The following is a 24670-nucleotide window of genomic DNA, read 5'->3' as shown; positions in this document are numbered from 1 at the left end:
TTTTTTTTTTTTTTTTTTTTTGCAACAAAATTTGATTTTATAAAAACAAATCGAGCGCGTTTCGCGTCCAAACTCGTCGGCTCGCGTTTTTTGGCTTCAAATTTGACCCTCGGTAGTAGCCCTGGATGGAAAACAAAACACACACAAATGTGTAAGCGCGCACCCACGCACACGCGCAAACGCACACACACACACACACACACACGAGGAGGCGTTACGCACAAAACACCCCCCGCAGTCAAACCTCCCGGGGGGACGGGGACGGATGCTTCGGCTGAGGAACGGCCATTACGCGAGTCAAATTGGATCCCCGGCGTTCGCCGGAAGCGACGCCCCCCCCCCCCCCCCCACCGCGCGACTCCTCGGCGCCGCCGGCTGAGTCGCACTTCCAGCCGCTCACTTCGATTCAGTGCAATTTAAAAAGTGAATTCAACTCGATTCAGTAACATTGAACTCGCTCGCTCGGTGCCGCCGTCATCAATCGCCGGCACGCGGCGGAGATCTGCCCTCGACGGAAAAAAAAAAACGCTCTCGAGTTTTAGAAACGTCTGAAATCCGGTCGGCGAGCGAATGAGCGGCGCAGAAAAACAAGGTACACGCAGTGTTCGTCCCCGCCGCCGCCGGCACGCGGCAGGAGGGGAGGGGGCGGGGGGGGTTCACGGGCCGATGGACCCCCGGTGAACGCTCCGCCGCCCGTCGGCGAAGCAACAAAAATACACATTCCTTCCGTTCCGCCGTCGTCGTCGTCTCGAGGCCGACGGCGGCCGGAGACGTGAGACGAGCGCGCCTCGTTCGAGGCCTCGTCGCACTTTGAAAACGGCACATTCTCACAACGGAGACGTCGAAATGGAGGAACCCTTCAGGCTGTCGGCGCTTCTCCCGCAGCCGTGTGCACGAGCCCGTTCTGCTGGACGTCACGGACGGAAAGCCGGCTGTCTCAAAGAGCCGCTTTCGCTCTTTTTGATAAATCTTCGGTGAATTACATTTTCTGAAACCGCGATGGCACAAATTCCCGGGGGAGGTGAAGAACCCCGATGCAGAAAGGAGGAAAAACACTTAAGAGCCGTTTTCGCCGACTGGCTCTACGAGCGTGTTAGTTAATAGCCAGTAGCGATAAGACAATTGGAAATGCATTAAGCCACATTTTTTATTATAGTCATTATTATTATTATTATTATAGCCAAGGTCCTGAAATCATCCCAAAAAAGAAAATATTGCTCACTTTGTTGTGGCCTTTGTTGTGGCCTTTGTTGTGGCCTTTGTTGTGGCCTTTGTTGTGGCCCGTGCAAAACTTCGTTGCCTGTCCGTGCGTTCGTACGGATCGCTACGTAGGTTGTAGTTGGCGGTTTGCGGGTCCGGATGGTTGTATTATATTATATTATATTTTTTTTTGAGGGTCGGGGGGGCGGGGGCGGTTGCAGGGTTGAAGAAAAACGCCGACCCGCACATAACGTCCAGTGTCAGCAGTTAGCGTACCAGCTGGCATCCGGAACCAAATATCCAACAAAGACAGAACGGATGAATTTCCCGGTGCCACTTTTCTGGTGCGACGAGGCCTTCAGACCAAAATTTGGGTTTAACAGACATCTCTGTACTCAATGCTAACCATCCTCGTCTCTGTGTGTATCTGTAGCTTTAGGAGGAGATAATAAAAAATAAAAAACAACAACAATGCACGAGTAACGAAGACTTCAGCTTAAAACCCATAACAACAAATGCTCCACTACTATCAACAAAAGCTTCAACAATTTGCAGTACAAGCCCCGATTAAGGAAAAAGTTGGCGGAGAAAAAAAAAAAAAAAAAACAGACCCGAAAAGTACAAAGATTTCCCCAACGGAGCGGAAAAATGACAGGACACACACTCGAGAAGATTTTGACTCTCTCGCCCGAACGTGGACAAGCGAACGAGGATGGAGAGGAGGTCGCCGGGGAAAAGGTGTCGTCCGAAACAACTGCCGCACACACACACACGCACAAACATCCCTGTGTACACGCACACGCACACGCACACACACACACACACACACACACACACACACTAAACAAACACCCGTCCTCTCGTGAGTGCTCCCAAGTTGCCGTCTCAGGCGGACAGTAAACCCGGAGAGGACAAAATAGCACCAGTATGAAATAAAGCTAATTCTGCAGCAGAGACTCTCACAGCAGTCAAGAATGACTGAAAACCAGAGGTAGGATTTCCTCCATCTCCTCTCCTCTCCTCTCCTCTCCTCTCCTCCTCTCTCCTCTCCTCTCCTCTCCTCTCTCCGTCTCCGTCCGTCTCGCTCATCCTTTTTCCCTCCTGAAAAATCACTCCATCGATAGGATTTGAAATCAAGACAATAAACGAGAGAGAAGCTACAGTTTTACACACACACACACACACACACACACACACACACACACACACACACACACACACACACACACACACACACACACACACACACACAAGGAGTTGTTTCAGACAACGACCGGCCGGGACGACATCTCCCCCTCCATCCCTCCTTCCTCCGTTTTGTCCTCCTCCTCCTCCTCCTCCTCACTTGAGTTTTGGTGTCGGTCGGTTATCTTCCCATCCGTCTGTCTCTCGTCTCTCTCTCTCTCTCCCCCCAATCTCCCCCCCACCCACCCCGCTTCATCGAATCCTTCCTCTCTCGTCCATCTTGATCGTCCTCTTGTGTGTTTTCTTCTGCTGTTTGTTTGTTTGTCGCTTTTGGCACTCTGCGCCCCCTCCCACCTCCCTCTTCCTCCTCCTCTTCCTCCTCCTCCTCCTCCTCCCCATCCGACTGGATTACATGAACTGCATCTGGGGGGGGGAAGAGAGAGAGAGAGAGAAAAGTGGTTTTGTTTTGATCACTTTGACACGACGTTCAGACTTTCTCAACAGGAAGTTATACACTGAAAACGGGAGGATGAAGAAAAAAAAAAAAAAAAAAAAAAAGGCAATTAACGATGTGAAATCATTAAAAAAAAAAAAAAAAAACTAACACGCGAGACAAAAATATTTAAGATTTTTCTTTGTTCCTTTGAATTACAGAATAGCTTCATCTCCTCGAGGGCATTTAGACATTATTCAAATAAAAACAGGGTTGACCTTCCGATCATTTTCTTTTGCGTTTGTTGCTTTGAAGACGACTCCGCGCAATTATACAGAGCGTTGTTTACGACGGCAGTATTGGATTTTGTTTTGAGTCTAACTTGGCGTTCTGTAACCGATTCTTCAGGACTCAATTGGGTTTGAAATGTTGCGCTTTGTCTAGTTTTTTTTGTTTTTTTTACCGCCTGCTGCGTGTTGTTTTCTCTTTTGTCTCCGTGTCGCTTTGCAACCGGTCAGTCTGTCAGCGGTACGACAGACCCGGCTGTCGCACTCTCACGTCACGTTTGTGTTTTGGTGTTTCTATGGTAACTTCGTTAGTGTGGGTTTTCATCAGAGAAACACTCTCCGGCAACCATCTGCTGACTCGCTGATTCAAGAATGAACTCTTCAGTCGAACGCCACGTCTCCTCTCGTCTTGGAGGCTCCGTGAGAAATACAAAATTGGAAAAGGTGCATCAAACAAGTGCTATAGTCCTTTGGACGTATAAATCCGATTTTAAGGGGAATTTAATCGTTGGACAAAAATGTTTCGCACCGCATTTGTTTCAACCTGGTCCCTATTCAAATTTTCAATTCCATTTTTGTTTATATGGTGATCAAATCCCAACATAGGTCATCTCGGGGCACTTTAACATCGTGCGGTCCAGACAACAGACGGATTTAACAAGTCTGAATATGGGCAACAGTCGGAAGGAGAAACTCCCCTTTAACAGGAAGACAAACCTCCGACAGAACCAGATCCAGGAGGTCGTCCGCCTCTAACTTTGTTTGAAGGGATCGCATGATGTCCGACCTGCTAATGTACGACAGACTGGCAGCAGCTAATGATGTCACAGCAACACAACAACAACAAAAAATCGTCCTAGTTTGTCACACGGTTATCGGTTTCTTACTTAAAACACACGGATATTTATACATGTACGAAACCATCAATAGGTTTGAAAACAGTAGTTTTTATTACAATTCCTAATACTTTGTTTTTGATATAATTTCAATAAACAGGAATTTTTTTTTTTTTCCTAATAAAGAATGACTGATAATAATAATGTTGATAAAAAACACAAGAAAATGAACTTCGGGGCGACTCGCCTGCAACGACATGAACGTTTATGACATTTACTGAGACGCATTACTTTTGAACCTGCATTTTCAATCTTGTCAAAAGATGTTTGGTTTTTTTTGACTCGGTAGTAAATTAATTTGTTGTAAACATATGAAGCATTTAGGATATCGATCATGAGATAGATGATTACTGTGTGTGTGCGTGTGCGTGTGTGTGTGTGAAAGTCACCTGGGCTCCGGGCATGGGTGCGAAGGGGTTAGTGGGTCTGAGAACAGGCTGGTTGTACATCATTGGCTGAGGAGCCATCACGGGTACCCCACCCATCTGACCCATCTGGGGAGGCACCTGGCGAGAGGGCGACACACAGAGAGAAGAGGGTCACAAAAAAACAAGTCCAAAATAAATAAAAAAATAGAACCAGAAAAGAGTTTTTTTTTTTTTTTTTCCTATTGAGATCTGTACGTCAGAGATACGAGGAAGGATCAAAAAGAGATGAACTGATGATAAAAAAAAACACTATTTCAGTCATATTGTGTGTGTGTGTGTGTGTGTGTGTGTGTGTGTGTGTGTGTGTGTGTGTGTGTGTGTGTGTGTGTGTGTGTGTGTGTGTGTGTGTGTGTGTGTGTGTGCGTGCGTGTGTTTAAGTGCACATCTCTGCACACTCACCATTCCATACACAGGCACTTGCGGTGTGGTCATGGGGAAAGCCATGGGAGCTGGAGCCTGGAGGAAAAAAACAAAGTACAGAGGGCGTCATCTCACGTCTCTTTGAAGGCCGTGAAACAGAATACAGGAGTCCAATTTATTGTCTTCAGAGACTCTCGACGCAGTAAATAAAAAAGTAAAAAAACCACACAAAGCCTCCTGTAGAATCCATTTAACGCTCGAGTTATGTGCACGACAACGCAGCGGGTAGCGGAGGTACTTAGCGGATTCCCACGGGGTGGTGATCATTACCGCTGCTTTTAAAAAAAAAAAAGAACAAAAAAAAACATTAATTAAAAAAAAAAGAACAAAAAAATAAATAAACGTTTACTCCACAAATTTAAAACCATCTACGGCCGAACGGGCTCGGAAATTCAAAGCGACGGTCAAATTTGCATCCGTAGTTTTACAACCCGGCGCGTTTATCTGCATCGAAGCCGGCGGTTTTTCTGCTCCGCAAATTGGTTATTTATGGGGAGTGAGTGTCTGCGAGTGCATCACAGTGGACACCCTGGAGGGAAATCAGTTTACGAGATGAGACGGGTGGATGCGGCGCGGCGGCGGCGCCTTGCCTCTCGCGCAACAACGGCGGCCGATCTGCGACACGTGCGGCGGCATTAACGTGAACAGATGTCACGGAAGGTTATCTATCGCCCGCGGTAATTTTCCCAGCCTGTAGGGCTGCGGAGTTGGTAGTCGATACACCGGAGATGCATCCCTCCGACGTAACGAGGGAAGAGTCTCGGCGGGGGGGGGGGGGGGGGGGGGGGGAAACCTGCACCTGCAGATGTTACAGGATCAAACCACTGGGGAGTACCCCCCCCCTCCACCCACCCTCACCATCACGTATAACTGCACAGGTTCAGCTACAGTCAGGTGACCCCCCCTCCCCCCCATCCCCAAGTCCCACTGTTCTCAAAAAGCCATTAAAAACAGCTTGCAGAAACACGCCCGCTGCCTTCGCACACCTAATCCATCATCGGAAATGAGACAACTGTGGCTTTTTTTTTTTTTTTTTTTTAACATGACTTCATAAAGCCTCGATCACTCCGGCTGTATTAAAGACTACTTCCACTCTGCCGGAGTCTCCAAGCTGGAGGTTGAAGTTGTTGTTTTTTTGCTGAGAGAGAAACACAGAAATGAATACAGTACAATATTTCCACCAAACGCGGGTAACTGGCTGTGAAGTCCTATGATGGATAATATTAATCAAGGGCGACGCATTGGTGGGTTTTAAGGCTTTTATGGGCTAAAATGAAACTAGTCCTGCATTATCCTTTAATTGCGACTTATGCAACGACACCTCAATCAATGTTTTAAACAAATAGCACGTCGGGCTCATTAATCTATAAAAACAGCTCCTAAACGTGGGCCTTAGAGGGAAAAAAACACTAAATCCTACTTTCAGCCCTTAAGAAATACAACTCATAACAGCAGCGATCAGGAAATACGTGTTTGCAAGAACTCCTCTTATTTATTTGCTGATAACTTCAGTGCAATTTCTTCTCATTGTTTTCCTGTAAAAAAAAATATATATATTTTTGATTACTGTCCAAATTTGAGCATGTGTTGACTTGTATGAAGTCAGTGAAAGTCACAGAGAATCTGAAAGTCTGTGTGATTAGATCTGACTCAGAGGAGGAGTATCATTTTTATTTAAATTGTACAAATTCCCTTTCCCTGTCTTTGCTTACAAATTTAAGATATACTTAATTTACATCTTTTGAACATTTTCCCTCATTTTCTACCTGCACAATGTTGATGAAATGAGGCGTTCAGTGCCGTGATCACTTCACAGCGTGGCGCATTTGATGTTTCTTGTGTGCGACGTGAACTTTTGAGCACTACGCCACTCTGAAACTCGATTTAACATGCGGCAACGCGTGAGCTTTGAAGGTACTTCAAAGGGGAAGACAAGCCGAAGGACGCGATTCTGCGCTCGGAGACGCGAAGGGGCCTTCAGGTCGGGTGAACTGATCTGGAGAGGTAATCAATGTGATTGATCAGCATCTGCTTTTAATTCCGGCCTCCGTAGAGCGAGCTGTGACGGCGGCTCATAACCATCGATCAAAGTGATCTCCCAGCTGCCATAAATAAAAAAAAAAAAAAAGAATAAATAAAAAAAAACAATTCAGTCAAATGACTTGAATTTATCTGTCAGACACGTTTATTGCCCGCTCAGTGATACGCCAGCGGTTTCACGGCTTTAGTATTTGAAACCCTGATTAAAGATTAGATCGACTTTACTGTCATCCTGCACCTTTACCGCTCGTTAATTAGCAAACCCTCTGTGTTGGACCGGTCCGTCCGTCTTTATGCCTCCTTGTGACAGCGGGCATTATTTTATTCGAGTTTTTTTTTTTTTTTTTAAATGTCGGAAAGACTTTGTTTATGCACGGCTGCACGTTCTCTACCCGTGTTTTTGACCGTGCGTCTTTGCGCCCAGCTGCCGGCCCCGTGTTTTACATTCAAACGGTTTGTATTGGTCCTCGTTATGTTCAACCTTTTCGCCTGCTGTTTCTATCCTTCGTTCTGCCTCCTCGCCTGTCTGTGTATTACATTTGTTTTTGTTTTTTTGGAAATCTGTTTCTCCTCTGCATCTTTCATCCCTAGGTCTAACAGTCAGCGCTGAACGTCTGCTATTCCGCTGGCCATCTCCTCGGCGAAGGCAACGTTGTCCGGTCTGGTCATTTCTCTGACCTTAAAGGACCTGAAAGGTTGAGTGAAAGTTAAATAAGTGAAGAAGCTTCGCTGACATTGTATTGTATGAAGGCGTTGCAGCTCTGCCCTTCTGGCGAGAATCTGAGATGTGGGAGTTTCACTTATCATGCGCGATGCGTGACAGCCTACTTATCTGCTGCTCTGTTACCTGTGATGTCTTGTATATTCCCTCCACTCGCTGCTATGACTTATTCATTATGTTACGGCTTATGGAGGTTGTGTTTGCCGTTTCGGAGGCATGCACGACAGACAGAACGACTCATTTCTGTCCCTGAGAAACAATAAGAGTTCATCTCTCGATATTTTCCTTCTCTATGCTTTTTATTTGTTTGTGGTCAAAGCTGATGCATTTGTTTTGCTGAATGCACGTTGGAGGCGGGACCCCCCCCCCGTCGCTGCCGACCAAACCGCGTAAGGATTTTTCGTCTGGAACCTTATATAGGAGAGAAAAAGAGTTTGTTTAGCTGAGGAAACAACCGCCACATTTTGTATCGCGTTGCTGAATTAATCCCTCCAGGCAATTTCTGTTCTTGTCAGTGAGAGTCAGAGGTGAGAATAATGCACTCGATGCCTTCAGAATTATTCGGTTTAGCATAAGTTTACAAGACTTTGTCCCTACTTGAGATGTACATCGTTAAAAATGAGCCACAAATGTAGAGTTGTTGTTTGTTTGTTTGTTTAAACAGAAGGCTGAGTGTATTCCTTCGACAGGTTGTAGTTTTTTAGCAAGCGTTACGCCGACGTGAGATTTATTTCAACATTTACCGGGGACACATTTCATCTGCAGTTTTGCTGCTCTAGTGAGTATTTACAGCAGAACTGTGAGTGCCAGACTCAAAATAAACTACCAAAGGGTTTTAATAAGGTGCAATGGGTGTGGTTCATTGAGGTTTGTAAAAAGTTCAGAGACTGTTGCGTGTGCGAGGCAGTGGGGGGCGGGGGTGGGCGGGGGGTGGAGGGGGACTGGGGGGGGGTGTAACTTTTGTGAGTAAGTATTCCAAGTTAAGTCACTGGATCAACATCAGCACCGGCGTTACACACAGTTTCTGTTTGTGATTTCATGACTGGAGCAGAGAGGTCACGTCAAATTTGTGTCAAAGTTTTGGGGAACAGAAGGAAATCACAGTGAGCCAAATCTGGCGAGTAGGGTTGGTAGGGAAGCGATGTTGGTGACTGGGCGCATTGGCGTCGTTGGAGAACCCTGTTGCCATGGCGCCACAGTTGGGGTGGTTTGCGGCGAATGTTTTCCCTCAGAACTTCACGGTGGAACTCGGGTGTTGACAGTCTGACCCCGTGGGGGAGGGACGAATTCACGGTGACACAACCCCGCCGACGTCAAAGAAAACCCAACCTTGTGTCTCCTGACCTGACGCGCCGCCTTCGGTCTCGGACCGACGAAGCTCCGCCCCCTCTTGGAGCACAAATGCCACTCAACCCAGCTCCGCCCCGGCTCAGCGTTTCACCGCCGCAGACTTTCTGGAGCATTTCAAAAGTTCCCCACTGCCGATTTTCTGAGTTTCGCACGAAATGTGACGTGCGCCCAATTCCATGGTGAAATTGCAGACGCACATATCACAAAAACGTGTATCTCAGGCGCTGATGTTGATCGAGCAACACATCTTACAATACACGCTCATGGTAATTATAGCCCCCCCCCCTCCCCTTTTTGATCCACCCTTTTTCGTTCACCTGATGCGCTGGCGGCAAATTAAAAACACGTCGATCTTTTAAAGAGCTTTACAGAAGAACGCAGAACAGCAGGTGTGAGGGGGAGAAGAGATGCTCCTCGTTCCAACTTCCTGGTTTCAGTCAATTCGCTTGCATAACTAGCGCCGACTGTTAGCTCGAAGCGCAGGGGTGAGAAGGTTATTTGTGGAGCTCGGGCGAGAGCAGACTCCAATTCTTTTTGAAGAAGTGTCTCCGAGGAACAGGAGAAAACGAAGAGGTGACAGAGAAAGAAGATGAAGAGGGGAAACAGTGTGGGGGAGGTCGGGAGCCCGAGAACAGACGTTTTCTGAGCAGCTCGTTAAGACTCGTCTTACTAAACAGAGATAAGTACTTACATAACTAGTATAGAACATTCCATTCTGCATCAGGACGCAACGAGGAAAAGGGACAAAAGACAGAGAGAGACAGAGAGGAGGGAGGTAGACAGAGAAGAAGAGAGAGAGAGAGAGAGAGGTGGAGGGGGAGAGAAGTGAAAGTGAAGGACAGACACGGAGAAAACGAGGAGGAGGGTGATGAAAGAGCGACGCAAACAGGTGCGATGAGTCAAGAGAGTAAAAGAAAAAGGGATTTTGGATGTCAGATTGGGGGAGAAAAGGGGGAAAGAAGAAGAAGAAAGAAAATGTAAGAAAAGCAGAAGAAAAAGCATGAAAGCGGTAAACGGGAAAAAAAGCAAAAGAAATGCCAGAATCACAACGTAAGCACATCAGCATGTAAACCGAAAAGAAAAAAAAGGGACAAGGGGTAAAATAAAAAAAATAAAATAAAAAACCACAGCAGATGTCAAAGGCAGTGTGGCGAAAACAGGACGAGCAGATGACAACGCAAAACGGGAGTCGCAATAAAACACAACGCGAGCGAGTGATGGGAAGGAAGACAAGTGGATGACGGTGCAAAACGGGCGGAAGAGAGAAACGCACGGAAAAGGGAGGTGGGGGGGGCAGGAAGGAGAGATTAGAGGGAGTGACAGCAGGGGTGAAGAGGACAGAGAGAGAGAGAGAGAGAGGGGGAAGCAACAGGAGAAGAAAATGAGAGAAAAAGAGAGGAAGTGGAGGGTTAGTGACAGTTTGTCCTCGTCAGCCAGAAATCGCAGCCCAGAGATCAGGAGGACAATCAGGAGCTGCCAAGATCAGCACACACACACAAATACACACAAATACACACACACACACACACACACACACACACACACACACACACACACACACACACACACACACACACACACACACACACACACACACACACACACAGCATGCACAGGCAGCTGTACACTGTAGCAAGTCAATATGCTCACATCCATCCATCTATGAACGGGACACGACGGAGAACGTCAGCATGCACAGGCAGGCGCAGCATTCAGTGGGTGAACTGAAGTTTCAATCAGCTAAATATAAAGTTTCCGAAACCAAACATTGAGGCAGATTTTGCCTCTAAAATTGGCTGAAAAGCCAAGAGGGACGAAGGTATTTTTCCAACATTTTGGGGAAGTTTGCTTCAAGGCCAAAAGTTCAATGAGAAGCTGCTTTCGTTTCTATCAGGTGGCGTTTGTTGCTTGTTGTTTAAAGTCTTTATGCTAAAACATCCAGCTGCTGGCTGTGAGCCCAGAAAGTAAGCCAATTTTTATTTTTCATACTTCATTTTCTTTTATATAGATTACACACATTAGATACAGTACAAATTGCCAATTAGTGAAGAGCTTGTTGGTACATTTGTTTGGAGCCAAGTTTGTCTTTTCCCCCTTTTTATGTCATATTGTGGAAATGGTGCGTTCATGAGCAACTGGGAAGTGGGAAAGTTCCGATGTCTGAGTGGTGGGAAAAAAAACCTTAATGCCTGTTTGTGATCGCTCCCGACTTGCAAGTCGGATGTTACCAAATGGGAAACGTTCCCACTTCCCAGCAGCCTGAACGCACCATAAGCTAAACTAAGCAGAGGTCTTCATATTTAACGGACAGATACGCCTTCTCGGCATGAAAGTAAACGAGCACTTCCCCCAAAATGTCAAAACTGTTGCTTTAAACAAGAAGACAGAACATATCGAACACCTCCAACACTTCATTTAACACTTACTTTAACTTTGGAGGAACATTAACGAGCTTTGAAGAATAAATGGTTTATTACAACTTCCTTCGTAGTTTGGGGCATCATGTCTGTAAACGTATCTGTATTGGCATGTGACGGTATGGAGTGTAAATTGCACCATTTGTCTTTGTTTTTCTTCTCTTTCAGTTTTGGCTAACCTGCAGGTTTCTTCCCAACCTGCCCGACCTTGTTTTTCGTGCTGTGCCGGAGGACTTCTTGTTACCAAAGTCCAAAAAAAGTCAGCCAGGAGCTCGGTGAATGAATTCAAAGTTATCTCTATTAACAGAAATGATGCCCTCGAGAGTAAAAAAAAAAAAAAAAATTTTAGTAAACCACCGAACAAGACACTTCGGTGGGTACTTTAAGGGGGTTGCGTAAAGTCACTACATGGTGTGTTTGTGTCTCCTTACCACATGTGGTACAGGCATGGGCTGTGGGGCCATGGGCGCCGGGCCCCACTGCGTGGTCGACATGGTCTTGTTCTGCCAGTTATGGCCGCCCGTCAGCTTCTTCTCTCCGGGTTGGTTCCACTGCATCTCCGGCCTGTAAAGAGGACTCAAGTGTCAGGAGTTCATTCACGATTCATCTCGCAACACCACGATCACGTCTCGGAGAGAAAAAGGAAAGATTTGCTATTTACTCGTTTTTTTCCGAACCTATTTCTTAAATTGCTGGCGAGCTGCTTCATGAATTTTAAGCACTGAATTCTGCAAATGCTGCAAAAAGAATGAGTGCGATTCTTGTCTTTTAACAGTCTACAGATCCACTTTGTCACAAACCCGTGCGCATAAAACCCATTAAATACTAAATGACAAATTTGGTTTTGGATTAAGTACTGAAAGTTTGCCTCGGCCGCTGCCAGGATTCCTGAGACGAGTACGACTAGATGGAGCGTACATCTTTTACACGGCATAAATCCTCCTGCAGCCCGAAACTACAAGGACATCTTCAAAAAAAAAAAAAAAAAAAAAAAAGGTATCATCATCACAACTCCAGAAACTTACTTCTTGGCCGGGGTCCCAACGAACTGCAGATCTGAGGAGGGGGAGAAGCACAGAGACACGGAGTGACCGCAGTTTAAAGGGAGTAGAAATGAAAGACAGCGCGGCAGGTATTCCAGCCTCAGACACCGGTTCTCTCTCTGATTTTACTTTTTACTTTGTTCTCTCATTCCCGCTTGTCTAGCTTGAAACATTTAGATGTTTCTAATCAAAATTGGAAAGGAGGGGTGAAAATAATATCTGCAAACAGATGAGTGCCAAGCCTAACCTAGTAGATAATATTAGCTATTAAAGAGGTGTAATATTGGCGCATAAGAGTAAAAGCTCTTTTTAGTACCGTCTGCGTGAGTAATCACAGTTTAAACTTGTGTTTGCAGAAATTGTTTAGTTATGTAACTGTTCAGCTACTCCAACTGGTAAAGTGTATTTTGTTTTTCTCTCTCTTTGTTGACACGTTGGCATGTATCTCGACACTCACTGCCCACGAGGTTGGCCAGAGAGGAGTCGAGGTCGTTGGCGAGCAGCTTTCCTCCGTGGTGGATGGCCATTTGATGAGGAGGAGGAGGCGCGGCGTGAGTGGGAACCGTAGGCTTCAACAGGTCTCCGAGAGCATCGAAACCTGAGGAAGGACATCAACTCGTACGTGTAAATGAGCCGGGAAGTGACGGCTTGCGCTCGGTAACAGGAGACGTGAACATGTAAACACACAGAAAAGAGGCGGAGAGGAAAAGCGAAAGCTAATATGCTTCAGATGTAAGTTGACCGTTCGCTAAACCCTTTCCCTGTTCAATTACAGCTTAGCAACTAGAATTAGACACAGAAGGCCTTTCAAGCTTTGCATTTCCCCGCACAGTATGTCGAGGTAACGAGGGCCAATTTATTTTAAAAAAAAAAAACATTTCGAGCGAGGAGTACATTTATCGTTCGCCTGCTTTAATGTCAGCTTCAAATGTTAACTAGCTGACAAATACAAATACATTTTGCGGGGTTACAGGTAACAACACTGTCCACGACGGGGGTCTCCAACCGTTTTTACACGGAGAGCCACTTGTGTTTCTTAACATTTATTCACATAGCTGAGCTCCACCCAAACCGGCTGCATCTTTTACGTGAACGTTAACAAATTGGTCCTGAACAACGTGTACGTTTCGTATCACAGCAGCTTAAATTCAAACAGCAAGCGAGTGTTTTCTACTGGATGCTTTGAATTTGAGATGTCGAGTCGTTCAGCCGACCGGCGGTGTTACTTTGATCTCTCACTCACTCGGCGACGGACGCTCGTTTTTTAGCTCAAGCCCCCCAAAAAACATTGTATTTATGTTACTTTCCAAATTTATGAGCACTCGTTTGTTTGGACTCGGTGCGAGAGTCTCTGCTGCGTTTTGCAGGCGTGTTGCAGGTCGCGTTTCTGTCCTCTGATCTCTGCGTGTTTAGCGAAGGGCGGCACTACACCACAAGTCAGTCCAAGTAAGTCTATGTGTGGGGGAAAACTGCATATTGTTTGAACCTTTAGCGAGCTACTGAGCAACGAGCTACCGGTAGCGCTTGGAGGACGTGTTGGGAGACCCCTGGTGGTTCGCTTCACTGGATCAGCTACCCCAGACAACGATACTAAAGACGGTATTATCGTAGTTCTAGCAGCCTTTCTTTAACATCTTTAATGTTATCTTAAAAAGCGAACCAGCTCTTTACAGCTGTCACACACTGTTACTGAAGGAAAATGACATGTAAAATCTCAGACCCACCGTTTCCAAATTGACTGATAAATCTGCAACTGTTGAATCATTAAAATACAAAAACCTTGACAGGCAGCAGTAACTGATGTGAGCGGCGAGTCAATAGTTGTAAAGCTTTTTAAACTCAAAAAGGGACAATTTATGCGCGAGGGAAAAGAAAGTTGAGCAAATGATGCAATGTTTTTGTCTGTCAGAAGACTTTAATTCCCCAAATCTAATGAGCGCAGACTCAACTTTCAACCTAATTTTCCAAACTTTTTCAAATACTCCCAGTTTGACCGTGTTAATGATGCGGAGCTGGAAAGTTTTGATCTGAGAACGATGTGCTGAGTAGTACCTCCCTAATACCAACGCCTCAATCTCCCCGCTAGACTTCCTGTGAATTGAATTCGTCCCGACCTAATTTTAGCGTTTAGCTACACGGGACAGAGATTCCTGTTTAACTCCACTCTTGTATTTCGCTGTCATACAGCAGCCTCGTTCTATCAACGAACCCGTAATCCCTGACTCAGTAGCCCGCAGAAGTTGTTCTAGGTGATTGATTTATCTGTTCGTAGCTGTCATGTACACATTCTTGACTCCAAACGCCGAGAGTCTCCGGCGATGTGTGTGTGTGTGTTGATTGTGTGTGTGTGTGTGTGTTTGTCCATTGTCTGTAGGTACAAATGACAGAGTCATTTCCTGTGATGGTGCGCATATGTGTGTGTGTAAGTGCCTGTGTTAACAGCACCCCGTGTCAGCACTCATTCAGCTAATGGCTGACTACCGCTCTGGAGGTGTGACTGTGCATGTTTGTGTGTTTGTGTGTGTGTGTGTGTGTGTGTGTGCGTGCGTGTGTGTGTGTGTACGCTGTGGTCAACACTGATGAAATAAAAGCAGGAAAAGGGAGTTGAAAGCAAAAAGTAAAAGCTGCTTCATGACAAGCTGTTTGGGTGCGACCCATGTTAAAGGTTTAAAAATCAATACCTGGAAAGGCGACGACAGGAGCTAAGAAACGATACAAAGCAGAAAAGAAATGTGCTGTTAATGTACAATGGCACTGCAAAACAGGAGGGGGGGGGGTGAGTCGAAGAAGAGAGGCAACCGATGGTGGGAAAAAAAAAAGGGAGGAATAATATTTAGTTAGGAAGCAGTGTATAGGTCTGACAGTGGTGCTGACACAAGAGATTCAGAAAACACTTTTCCTGCTAGCTTAGCAGATGAGAGAAGAAAAAAAAAAAGGAGGGAGAGGAGGGAAAACATACAGAGACAGGAAGAAGCAGAGAAAGACAGGAAGACGAAGGGATATTAAGAAACTAGGAAGGAAAGAAGGAGCCCAGTTCTGCCCACTATCTTTTTAATTCTCTCGACTCTAATTTCTCTCCCATTGTCGGCGTTTTCATTATCGCTGTGATAAAAACACTCTGGCAGTGTGGGGGATTTTTTTTGTTGTTGTTGTTTCTTAAACCACTGTGTCAGTAAAGCTCAGTGAATTAAATTGAACCAAGAGAGCAATAGAAGAGAGGCAGAGATAAAGAAAGAGGAGGGAGAAACAAGCTCTCTCGGTGGATCAACATTACTGGGCAGCGAGGAGGAGGAGGAGGAGGAGGAGCAGGAGAAGGAAGAGGAAGAGGAGGAGGAGGAGAAGGAGGAGGATGAAGAGAAGGAGGAAGATGAAGAGGAGGAAGAGGAGAATGAAGAGGAGAAGGGTGGTGTGATGAAGCCAGCACTGACAGTTGTATTGAACTAGGAGGATAATGATATCAGTGTTAGCTTAGTTTTTTGTTGTTTTTGTTGTTTTTTTCAGCGATGGATTTGACAGTCAATAGAGTTTAAGATCAAAAGGAAGGAAGTAAATCCATGTTGAGGGTTCAACTCCAGAAGGCTGCCGCTGACTGCTCACAGATGCGGACAGAAAATTAAAAAGGCCGCTTTATCTGAACCTCTCTTCGTAAACATGGGAGTACCCAACATCGCTGGCTTCTTCATACAAAAGTGTCCCTTATGGCTATATTAAAGATATGACAGGATCTTTAAAAAAAAAAAAAAAAAAAAAAAGGAGCCACAATGCTCGATAATTGGCGCCTGGTGATGTGACGGAGGTGTCATGAAAGAAGAGGCTGCAACAGTGACGGGTTTTAAAACGTATGTTGAGGTCTTGTCTAATTAATTGGAAATCCTGAGGGACGATCTGCCAATCATTCCACAGTGAAACAATATCTTTATACCCGGTTTTAATTCGTTTTCATGGTGGTTTCATACGATCATTGTGTTGTTGAGGCTTGTTTGAATTCACCGTTTGTTTTTTGGTTTAACGGCTTTGTAACTCAAGTTTAGAAAAGCGCTACTCAAATAAAGTGCATTACTGTTTTCTCGTCGATTTAATTGGGTCACTAAGCTCCACCTCCTTTAGTTACGGTTGCTATGCCTGTCAAACTTTACCGTGTCGCACGGCTCATCATCACCTATAACTGCTAACTTGGAAAAATTACAACAAATATCAACAGTTAAGAAAGTGCCGTACAATGAAAGCAAGTTTTGAGGAGAAATTTAAAGCTACCGAGTCTGACTCATCGCCAGGAAATGATCAAAGAAACTGTGTTGTTCTTGTATTGAAGCCCTAGCGCTGGTTATTTTTAGCATTACGATCAGGACACTCAGTTAGATGAGACTGTGATTTAATTCTAACATAACCCTATTAACCGATCTTTTACGCATGACGGGTCACAATCCAGTGACACGCTGCTCCCGGTAAGGACAAGATGTGCATTTCATCTCCTCTCCTTGTATTTCATCGTGCGCCGCGAACAGTTCAAATTCAATTCAGACTTGTCCTGTGTAAGAAATGTAATTAGATCCATTCGAGGAAGATTACAATAAAGGGGACTCGGGTGTAACTGCAGTTTGTAGGAAAGCGTCATTAGTTTACTGATAACTTCTAAAGGTTTTAATGAATTTTACTTTCCCGTGTTAAGAATAGAAGAAAACTGAACGTGAGCAAAGACTAAGAACAAAAACAGGTTATTTTATACTGAAATCTGAAATGACCACAAAAAAACAAAAGAGGAAAGACTAAACTAAAATAAATAACATCAGCAATGTTCCAGTGAACATGATAAATTACAAACCAAATGGCATTCTGGGTAGAAAGATGAAAAGAAATGACTGCAGGGATTCTCAAAAATACATTTAAATATGGTAGAAAATAGAAATGAATGATGGGAAAAGTCAGGAGACATTACAACTTTGCAGAGGATCAGGTAAGCTTTAGGAATAAAGACACAAATTGTTCGCTGCCCTCCAGAAAAATCAAATCCCCCCCCCCCCAAAAAAAAAACCCAAAACAGAACACTCAATACACCAAAGCACAAATACAGTCAAAGGAGGACACACACAAAAAAAAACTCAGCTAAAAAATGCAGACCTTGGAGGAAAAAGAAAGGACTTTGAATTGAGGGGAGGATGGATGAAGGGAGGAGGAGGAGGAGGAGAGGAGGAGGGAGCAGATGGAAAGGAGTTGCCTGGGTGATTCTTGCCTTCTGAAGTGTGATGGGGCGATGGTGAGGCAGAGACAGAGAGAGAGAGATGAAATGAGGAGGGCGGAGAGGGAGCCGGAGGAGGAAGGTGGGCACGGTGTGAACAACAACAACAACAACAACAACAACAACAACAACAAAAAACAGACAAGCAGACAGATTGGGATGAAACGAAATGACAGAGGACGTGCGTTGTCAACGCATAGAGACGCGTTGACAACGCACGGGGTGTGAACACGGGGAAACAGAGACATACAGCACACACACACACACACACACACACACACACACACACACACACACACACACACACACACACAAAGAGGGATTTTTTTTTTTTTTTTCTGTCTGAGATGCTGCCAGTTGCCCAGATGGTGTATTTGGTAGTTGTAGTGGCAGCTTTCGACACAAGCGGCTATTAATAGAAAAGAAGTTAGTCTGTCCAAAGCCGGGCAGGACCGAGCCGCACTGCCGGAGCCACAAGCCTTCGACTGTTAAATCTGAGGAGAAGAGGCGGAGGGCGGGCGGGTGGGGTTACACCAGATTAGAGCGAGCCGGAAATCAGCGGCCCCTGAACTCCCATCGGCACTTTTTTTTTTTGGGGGGGGGGGGGGGGACAAAAACAAAAGAAAAACAGCTTCACGCCGGCAAATGTTTCGGAGAGGCGACGCTACAGCTCCCGATAATGTGACAGTAATACGTTGCAAGAACAATCGTGTTTTAGGCGAGAAGATGACTTAAATTTAAGATAATTCTGTTCCGATCGAGTCACGGTAACGAGTGCGAACGCAGCAGCTGCTCGATTGATCCCGGCGAACGTCCGGTGATGCCGATCGACGGGAGCTGTCGCGGCCAAAACGAGCTCAGCAACGGGAAATGAGTTTGGACCTAAAATAATAGTTTGAGTGAGACCTCACTTGGTTGTTGTTGTTGTTGTTGTTATTGTTGTTCGAAAAGCACTAAAAGAATGAAAATTTTAAGTATAAAGGCGTTGCTTTGAAGACTATCCTTGATTCTCCACTGAAACTTGAATTAATTTCAAATAAACTCATCAAAGTCAAACTCCGGAGCTCCCGCGGTTTAAACCGACAGCTCTCTCTGAACCTCCTCCTCCCCTTTATGATGAAAATAGTCTTCAGATGACCTCCGCAGGTAGTCGCTCTTATCTGCGGCACCTTCTCCGGAGCTGTCGATAACTCGGCGTGCCCTTAAAATTATATGCTTCGCAGGGAGCGTCTGGGGACTCGAAGAAGGGGTTGAGAGGCCCCGAGATTGATTGCGTCAGTTGCTGAGAGGTTAAAAGAAAATAGAGCTAATAGGAGGGGCTCGGAGCCAAAGTCTGAGACCTGCAACACTTAAGAGCCGTCGGTCTGAAGCCGTTACCATAAGAGGCAGGAAAACAAACACACACAGGGCGAGAGGGCGAGGTCGCTGGAGAGCTCCTACACGTTCAAGGCTATTAGACGTCATTTCTTACAGTGTATTCTAGGAGTTACATTAAAATGATCAAAGACTTATAAGCCGCTAACGATCCCTTTGCCTTTTACGACTTTAAAGTAGCCTGTTAAAGTAAAGAAGTAACTGAAACAAGAGCAGTTCTGTAACATAAATAGAAAAAAGTAAGGAATACTACACATTTTTGCTTATGTTTGTTGATTTGTGCAGGAACCCTGTAAGAGAAGACGAGACGGCTGAGAAAAAACAGATCTGGGATCAGTTAACTTTCAACCAAAACAAATGATATGAAATCCTTAAAGGCCCTGAAAACTTTATTTTCTCAAACTGCTTCTTACTATTCATAAAAATTCTGTCTCTTTATGGATTATTGTGCAGGAAAAAAAAACAATTCCATGCACCAATCAGGAGTTAGCAAAATTTAAATCCGATCACAATTGTTGGTTTCTTAGCATCTCTTGCTAATCAAATCTCATTAAAACACTGACAGTCCTAAAGAAGCAGATATTAGTTGATGAGTGTTTTTTTTGTTACAATAACCTGGAAACCAAGTTTTCAGGGGCTTTAAATTCGTACCAAAATTGAAAAAAAAAAAATCAACCCACTTTGAAGTTAAAAGATCCCTCATTTTTGGAGATCCTGTCCTGTTAGTGTTACCGTCATCACAAGAAGCCAAACAACAGGCCGCGAGACAGAGCGAGAAAAAGCTACGCCCAGCGGCAGGAAACAACCGCAGGGTTGCTGGAACTGGTCAGAGTGGGTTAGTGAAATGCTACGCTTGCGCTGCCAGCAAAAGCCAAGACAGTTTTAGTTTTCAGTCTGCCTGGACAGTCAAGACAGAAAAAGGGCTTCTTTTTTTTTTTTTTTTTTTTTACCGGCTGCAGGTTGTGGGCCGTTGTTGTTACTGGGTGCGGCCTTACTCCCAAACACGGCATCGAAATCTATGGCCGGGGCGGTCTGCTGCAGAGGCTGGCTCTCCAGTCCTGAGGAATGCAGTTAAATACGACTGATTAAGGCCCTTGTTGCTTTTAAAGCTGCGTAAGACAGCAGCTTCATCTGACACACGTTCACACAGGAAAACGGCTGCGGATGCAAAACATCAGGCTGTTTTTTTTTTTGTTGTTGTTGTTTTTTTCCCCCCAAGGAAACGAAGTCGTGGCTTTCGCTCGAAGGAAGGATCCCACTACCTCCGGCTAAAAAACTAATCCCATTAGATTTAGGAACATGGACATTTACAGTCCTCGGTGAACCGCCATTGTTGTTGCTTAGTAACTTGGGATTCTGCGGAGGCTGCCGGGGGAATGTCAGGCTTCCAGAGGAGCGCTAAGCCCGCGCACGAGGAAATCCACTGATGCACCTTTTGTTTTTTTGTCTTCATCCGTATCCCTGTTGAGGATTAAGCTTTTTGTAGCCCCGGAGAGAGAATGTCTTTGTGGGATCCACGGCGCAAGAACACGGTCGACAATTCACCAGAAAACGCCACGGTGCTTATTAATAGACAAGATGTGGCTGACGCCGACCGACCGGCCGACCTCAGAAAACAAGAGAGGATACCGTTTAAAGGAATATTCTACGACCTCCGGGAGAACCCTTTTTTTCCCCCGATGAGACTCTAAGCCACCTGGCGCTCGCAGTTACAAGTTCTGCCGCATCGCAAGTTTTAATAACGGTCATGACGAAACAAATCGGGACATTTCGGGAAGCGAGGCTCATTCGTGAGTTCGATGATGAGCTTGATACCAAACTCTCACGTCCGCCCGTTATATATTTGAAGCTACAGCCGGCAGCTCGTTAGCTCAGCCGAGGTCAAAGATCGGAAACATTGCGGTGACATGGTCACCTGCTTCTGTCCGACCTCTGGATTTTGTGACGGCGTTTTGTGAACTCTGTGATTTGGTCACTCTTCCTTGATTTTTTTTTTTTTTTAATTTTTTTTTTGCTTCTTGTGTTAAATAGCTTCTTCTGTTTTTTTGGGGTTATTCCCTACTTTGTCGTGTTGCGGCCCCCCGATAAAAGTAGTTTGCGTTGTCTCAGGTGTGAAAAAGAACAATAATTCCCATAATTATTGTGGATCCACATTTCACATTTAATTCTTATAATTGGCATTTTCTTCTCCCTGAAAGACCAGGATCGTAGACGTCGGTGTAGCAATATACCGTCGTGAGTCTGCACGGGGTGTTTTATTGTGAAAATTCCCTGGATTCTCGACGCCGCTTCCGCGTCCGACTTCCTGTCCTGCTGATTCCATCAAAAATAGACTTTACGCTTGTATTTTTTTTTTTTTTTAGCAAAGTGTAGCGGAGAGGCGCCTCTTAAACACTTCGCTGTGCGTCTGATGGACTCACAAGCATCGTCTTGACCGCGTCAGAGCTGGAACGCAGAGTAGTCGGTATCAAACCATAAAGGTAAAATAATCCAGCACCTCTAAAACGCACTTTTATTATGTTACTATCTCGTACGTCTGCTCGTCGTAGCCTGACATTTACCGGGCAGTCGTCTCCGCCAGAAAGTTTCAAACTACTCTGTAACCAAGCAAAAATACGTCCTCCCGATCAGTGGATTGTCCTTTTGTGCCACTTCTGATCAAAATAAAAGTAGTGGGGATAGTTATCGGAGTTCCCGTTTCTGAGTCCCCGGTAATGTAAAGGGCTGATTTCTAAGCTAAGGAGTAGCTCAAACTCTCTCTGAATGGCTTCAGTATAATCCTCTGTCGTAAAGCCTTTAATTCTCCGCACCGACCGAGCCTCCAGATGCATCTTTGTGCTACATTTTGATTCGAGACAGCCGATTGCGAGCCCTAAATGTCAACCCCTCTTTTTTTTTTTCTTCTTCTTCGTCTTCTTCCTCCAGCAGTAAGCAGGGCTGGTGCTGAGCAGCATGTGGAAGTCTACTGTATGTGTTCGGTGGCTCAGCAATTTGTGCCGCCGCCGCATTTTCCACACTGACAAAACAAGGGAACGAGGCGAGGGGGTTGGCGGGGGGGGGGGATCTCAGCTGACATTTCCTGCGACTGCTTTATTGAGCCCGCTCGGAGTTACGGGATTTGTGACTCCACAAATACGGTGTGCTTTTACAGTGGGAAGAAAGAAAAAAAAAAAACACCTGCACACACAACTTGTTTAACGCGTCGAGGCGAGACGCCGGCTGGGTCATGCAACATTAGTCTCTGAGGGGAAAAAAATAAAAAAAATAAGGTGTGGCGGTGGGGGGGGGGGGTGGATGGATGGTGGGACGGACGGACGGATGGGCAGACAGGTGAAAGACTGGCCCAGAGGGGAAAACTCTCAAGAGACAAATTCACTTGTGTACAAGTGTGTGCGTGTGCGTGTGTGTGTGTGTGTGGGAGGGGGGGCTTATTTGCATGTCTGGGGGCCTGCTGGTGCCTTCGTATAAATGTAAATGCAAATGTTTGTGCAGGTTGCTCCAGTGTTTCCCACACCAAACGACACCAACGGGAAGAACATACGGACGTACTCGTAGAGCCGCAGTTACGTCCAGTGACTCATTTATTCATTTAGTTCCCGTGCTCCCCGTTTCATTTCAGCTCCTTGTGAGAGTCGCTCGTGCATTTGTCCCGTCACTGAAAGTGGCTCTAATTCCTCTGCGTCTGTGCTCTGCTGCCGGGTGGGGGTGGGGCCTCACAAACAGGAAGCGCAGCAGAGCGGGGGCGAGGACGCAGGTGAATGTTACTAGAGGTGATGAACTACACTCGTTACGTGACTGTGAACCAACAAAAAAAAAAGCACAACAAAAGCCCAAAGTTAAGCTGTCGATGAACAGACCTCGACCCCCAAGTGCCGAAACCACTTTTTAAACGCACCCTCCCTGTATGTACTGAAAGTAGCGGGGATGCTAATGGCTAATGCTAGCAAGCGTCCTCTGGATGTCGGGGGGGTGATGACGACCCATCCCGCCCTCCCAAGGCTGTCTGGCTCGAGGAGAAACACTGTGCTGTGCTGTGCGTGTGCGTGTGTGTGTGTGTGTGTGTGTGTGTGTGTGTGTGTGTGTGTGTGTGTGTGCGTGTGCGTGTGCGTGTTGTGCAGGTAACGTACCTCCCCAGGCACTGTTGGCGGTGGAGATGGAAGGATTGCTCTGCACAGCGGGGATGAAGGCCGGCTGAAGATCAAACAGGTCAGTGTTCAGGTTGGGCACACTGTGGGGAGGAGGAGGAGGAGAGAGAGAGGTGGTGAGGAAGAAGGAAAGCAGTAAGAGAAAGAGGAGGAGAGAGGACGAAAAAACAGAATAAGTTAAGGAGAAAGAGAATAGCGAGGAAGACAGAGGGAGACGGTGCATTAATATTTAATCAATCGGGCTTAAATAGCGAAAAGCCACCACTAAAAATGTTCGTTTGTCACGGATAAAGATTAATCCTCGCTCTCTGAAGGCCTGTAAAAACTTCCACAGAGCAATAAAACAGTTAGGAGCAGTAAATTCAGAGCGCGTTACAATGCGTGCACGTCGAGTCTCGAATTCTGCTCCGATTATCAAGAATAAATAGTCTTCCGACTATTCTGTTACAGCTGGAGTCCGTCGGGGATGCGATACAAAGGATTTGGCGTTATTGATCTGAAACAGCCCGCAGAGATTTTAAAACGCAAACTGAATTCATTCAGATCCAGTCGGACGTCTCTGGAACAGACCGAAAGCTGCTTTTCAGAACATGAACTATTTCTGCCGGACTTTCTTCATTCTAGGAGAGAACAATAAACACCTTATTGTTTAAGTGCATTTTTCATGCATATATACCATCAGTAAGAGGCTTTAGGGACGAATTCTGCAGCACGACAGACAAACACACACACACACACACACACACACACACACACACACACACACACACACACACACACACACACACACACACACACACACACACACACACACACACACACACACACAACGTCCTGCGACAGATGGCGTTTTATTGTGAAAGGTTCTCGCGGAAACACCTGATTCTGATCGGTTCGTCAAAAAGCGCAGCTGCGAAACACCGGACGGTTTTACATGCTGCAAGGGCTGATGGGAAGGAGAAGGAGCCGAGGAGGAGGGTCCGAGAGAGCGAAGCGGTAGCAGATAACAGATTTGATAATCGATCGTGAAGCTTCAGCGGATAATTGTCATACAAATAATTGCGAATGACGATGGAATTGTCTTTTTCTGTGCATTTTTTAGAGCACAAGTCTAATGATAGTTTGAAAACACACTTCATAATGAAGTGGAGTGATTTATCACCATTTGCACAAGGTGCAATGGCACCATTGTTCAGGTGTATATATATTGTGTATATGTGTTTTTAAGCTGTATTTATGTCCGTTTCTGTGTTTGTACATTGAGAGAGGAAGTTGCAACCGCAGTCAAAATACTTGTACGTGTAAATGTACCTGGCCGATAAAGCTGATTCTGATTTTAGGCTTTGTAAACAAAAACTGCACCAGGTAGATGTCATATAAATTATCCCAAGAAATCACTGCCTATTACAGGCACCAGAATCGTTGGGTGCAACGAGATGGTGTCATTAAAAAAAAAAACAGTCAAACCTCAAATGGTGCAAAACAACGCTAAAAT

The 24670-nt window shown here is 45.6% G+C and overlaps 1 protein-coding gene across 12 annotated transcripts in view; it reads right to left on the bottom strand.

Moving 5' to 3' along the window:
- Positions 1 to 2627: 2627 nt before the first annotated feature.
- Positions 2628 to 24670, bottom strand: part of LOC138626408 (phosphatidylinositol-binding clathrin assembly protein) — a 77205-nt gene continuing 55162 nt past the window's right edge. For 5 of the 12 annotated variants that reach the window (XM_069708037.1, XM_069708042.1, XM_069708036.1 and 2 more), the window contains 10 exons: positions 23158 to 23258; positions 19981 to 20088; positions 15102 to 15122; positions 12878 to 13018; positions 12403 to 12433; positions 11809 to 11941; positions 9652 to 9675; positions 4829 to 4885; positions 4391 to 4507; positions 2628 to 2808 (listed from right to left, as the gene is read on the bottom strand). In XM_069708037.1, the coding sequence (XP_069564138.1) occupies positions 2794 to 2808; positions 4391 to 4507; positions 4829 to 4885; positions 9652 to 9675; positions 11809 to 11941; positions 12403 to 12433; positions 12878 to 13018; positions 15102 to 15122; positions 19981 to 20088; positions 23158 to 23258 (748 nt within the window). In that variant the 3' untranslated portion in view covers positions 2628 to 2793. The remainder of the gene's footprint in view (positions 2809 to 4390; positions 4508 to 4828; positions 4886 to 9651; positions 9676 to 11808; positions 11942 to 12402; positions 12434 to 12877; positions 13019 to 15101; positions 15123 to 19980; positions 20089 to 23157; positions 23259 to 24670) is intronic. The other 7 variants (XM_069708048.1, XM_069708044.1, XM_069708040.1 and 4 more) reach the window with 4 other exon arrangements.

Source organism: Brachyistius frenatus, unplaced genomic scaffold, assembly GCF_029030835.1.
Source record: "Brachyistius frenatus isolate BFR_SWC_R1_liver_20210118 unplaced genomic scaffold, ASM2903083v1 Contig_73, whole genome shotgun sequence".
NCBI lineage: Eukaryota > Metazoa > Chordata > Actinopteri > Embiotocidae > Brachyistius > Brachyistius frenatus.
This window is presented reverse-complemented; position numbering and strand designations above follow the sequence as displayed.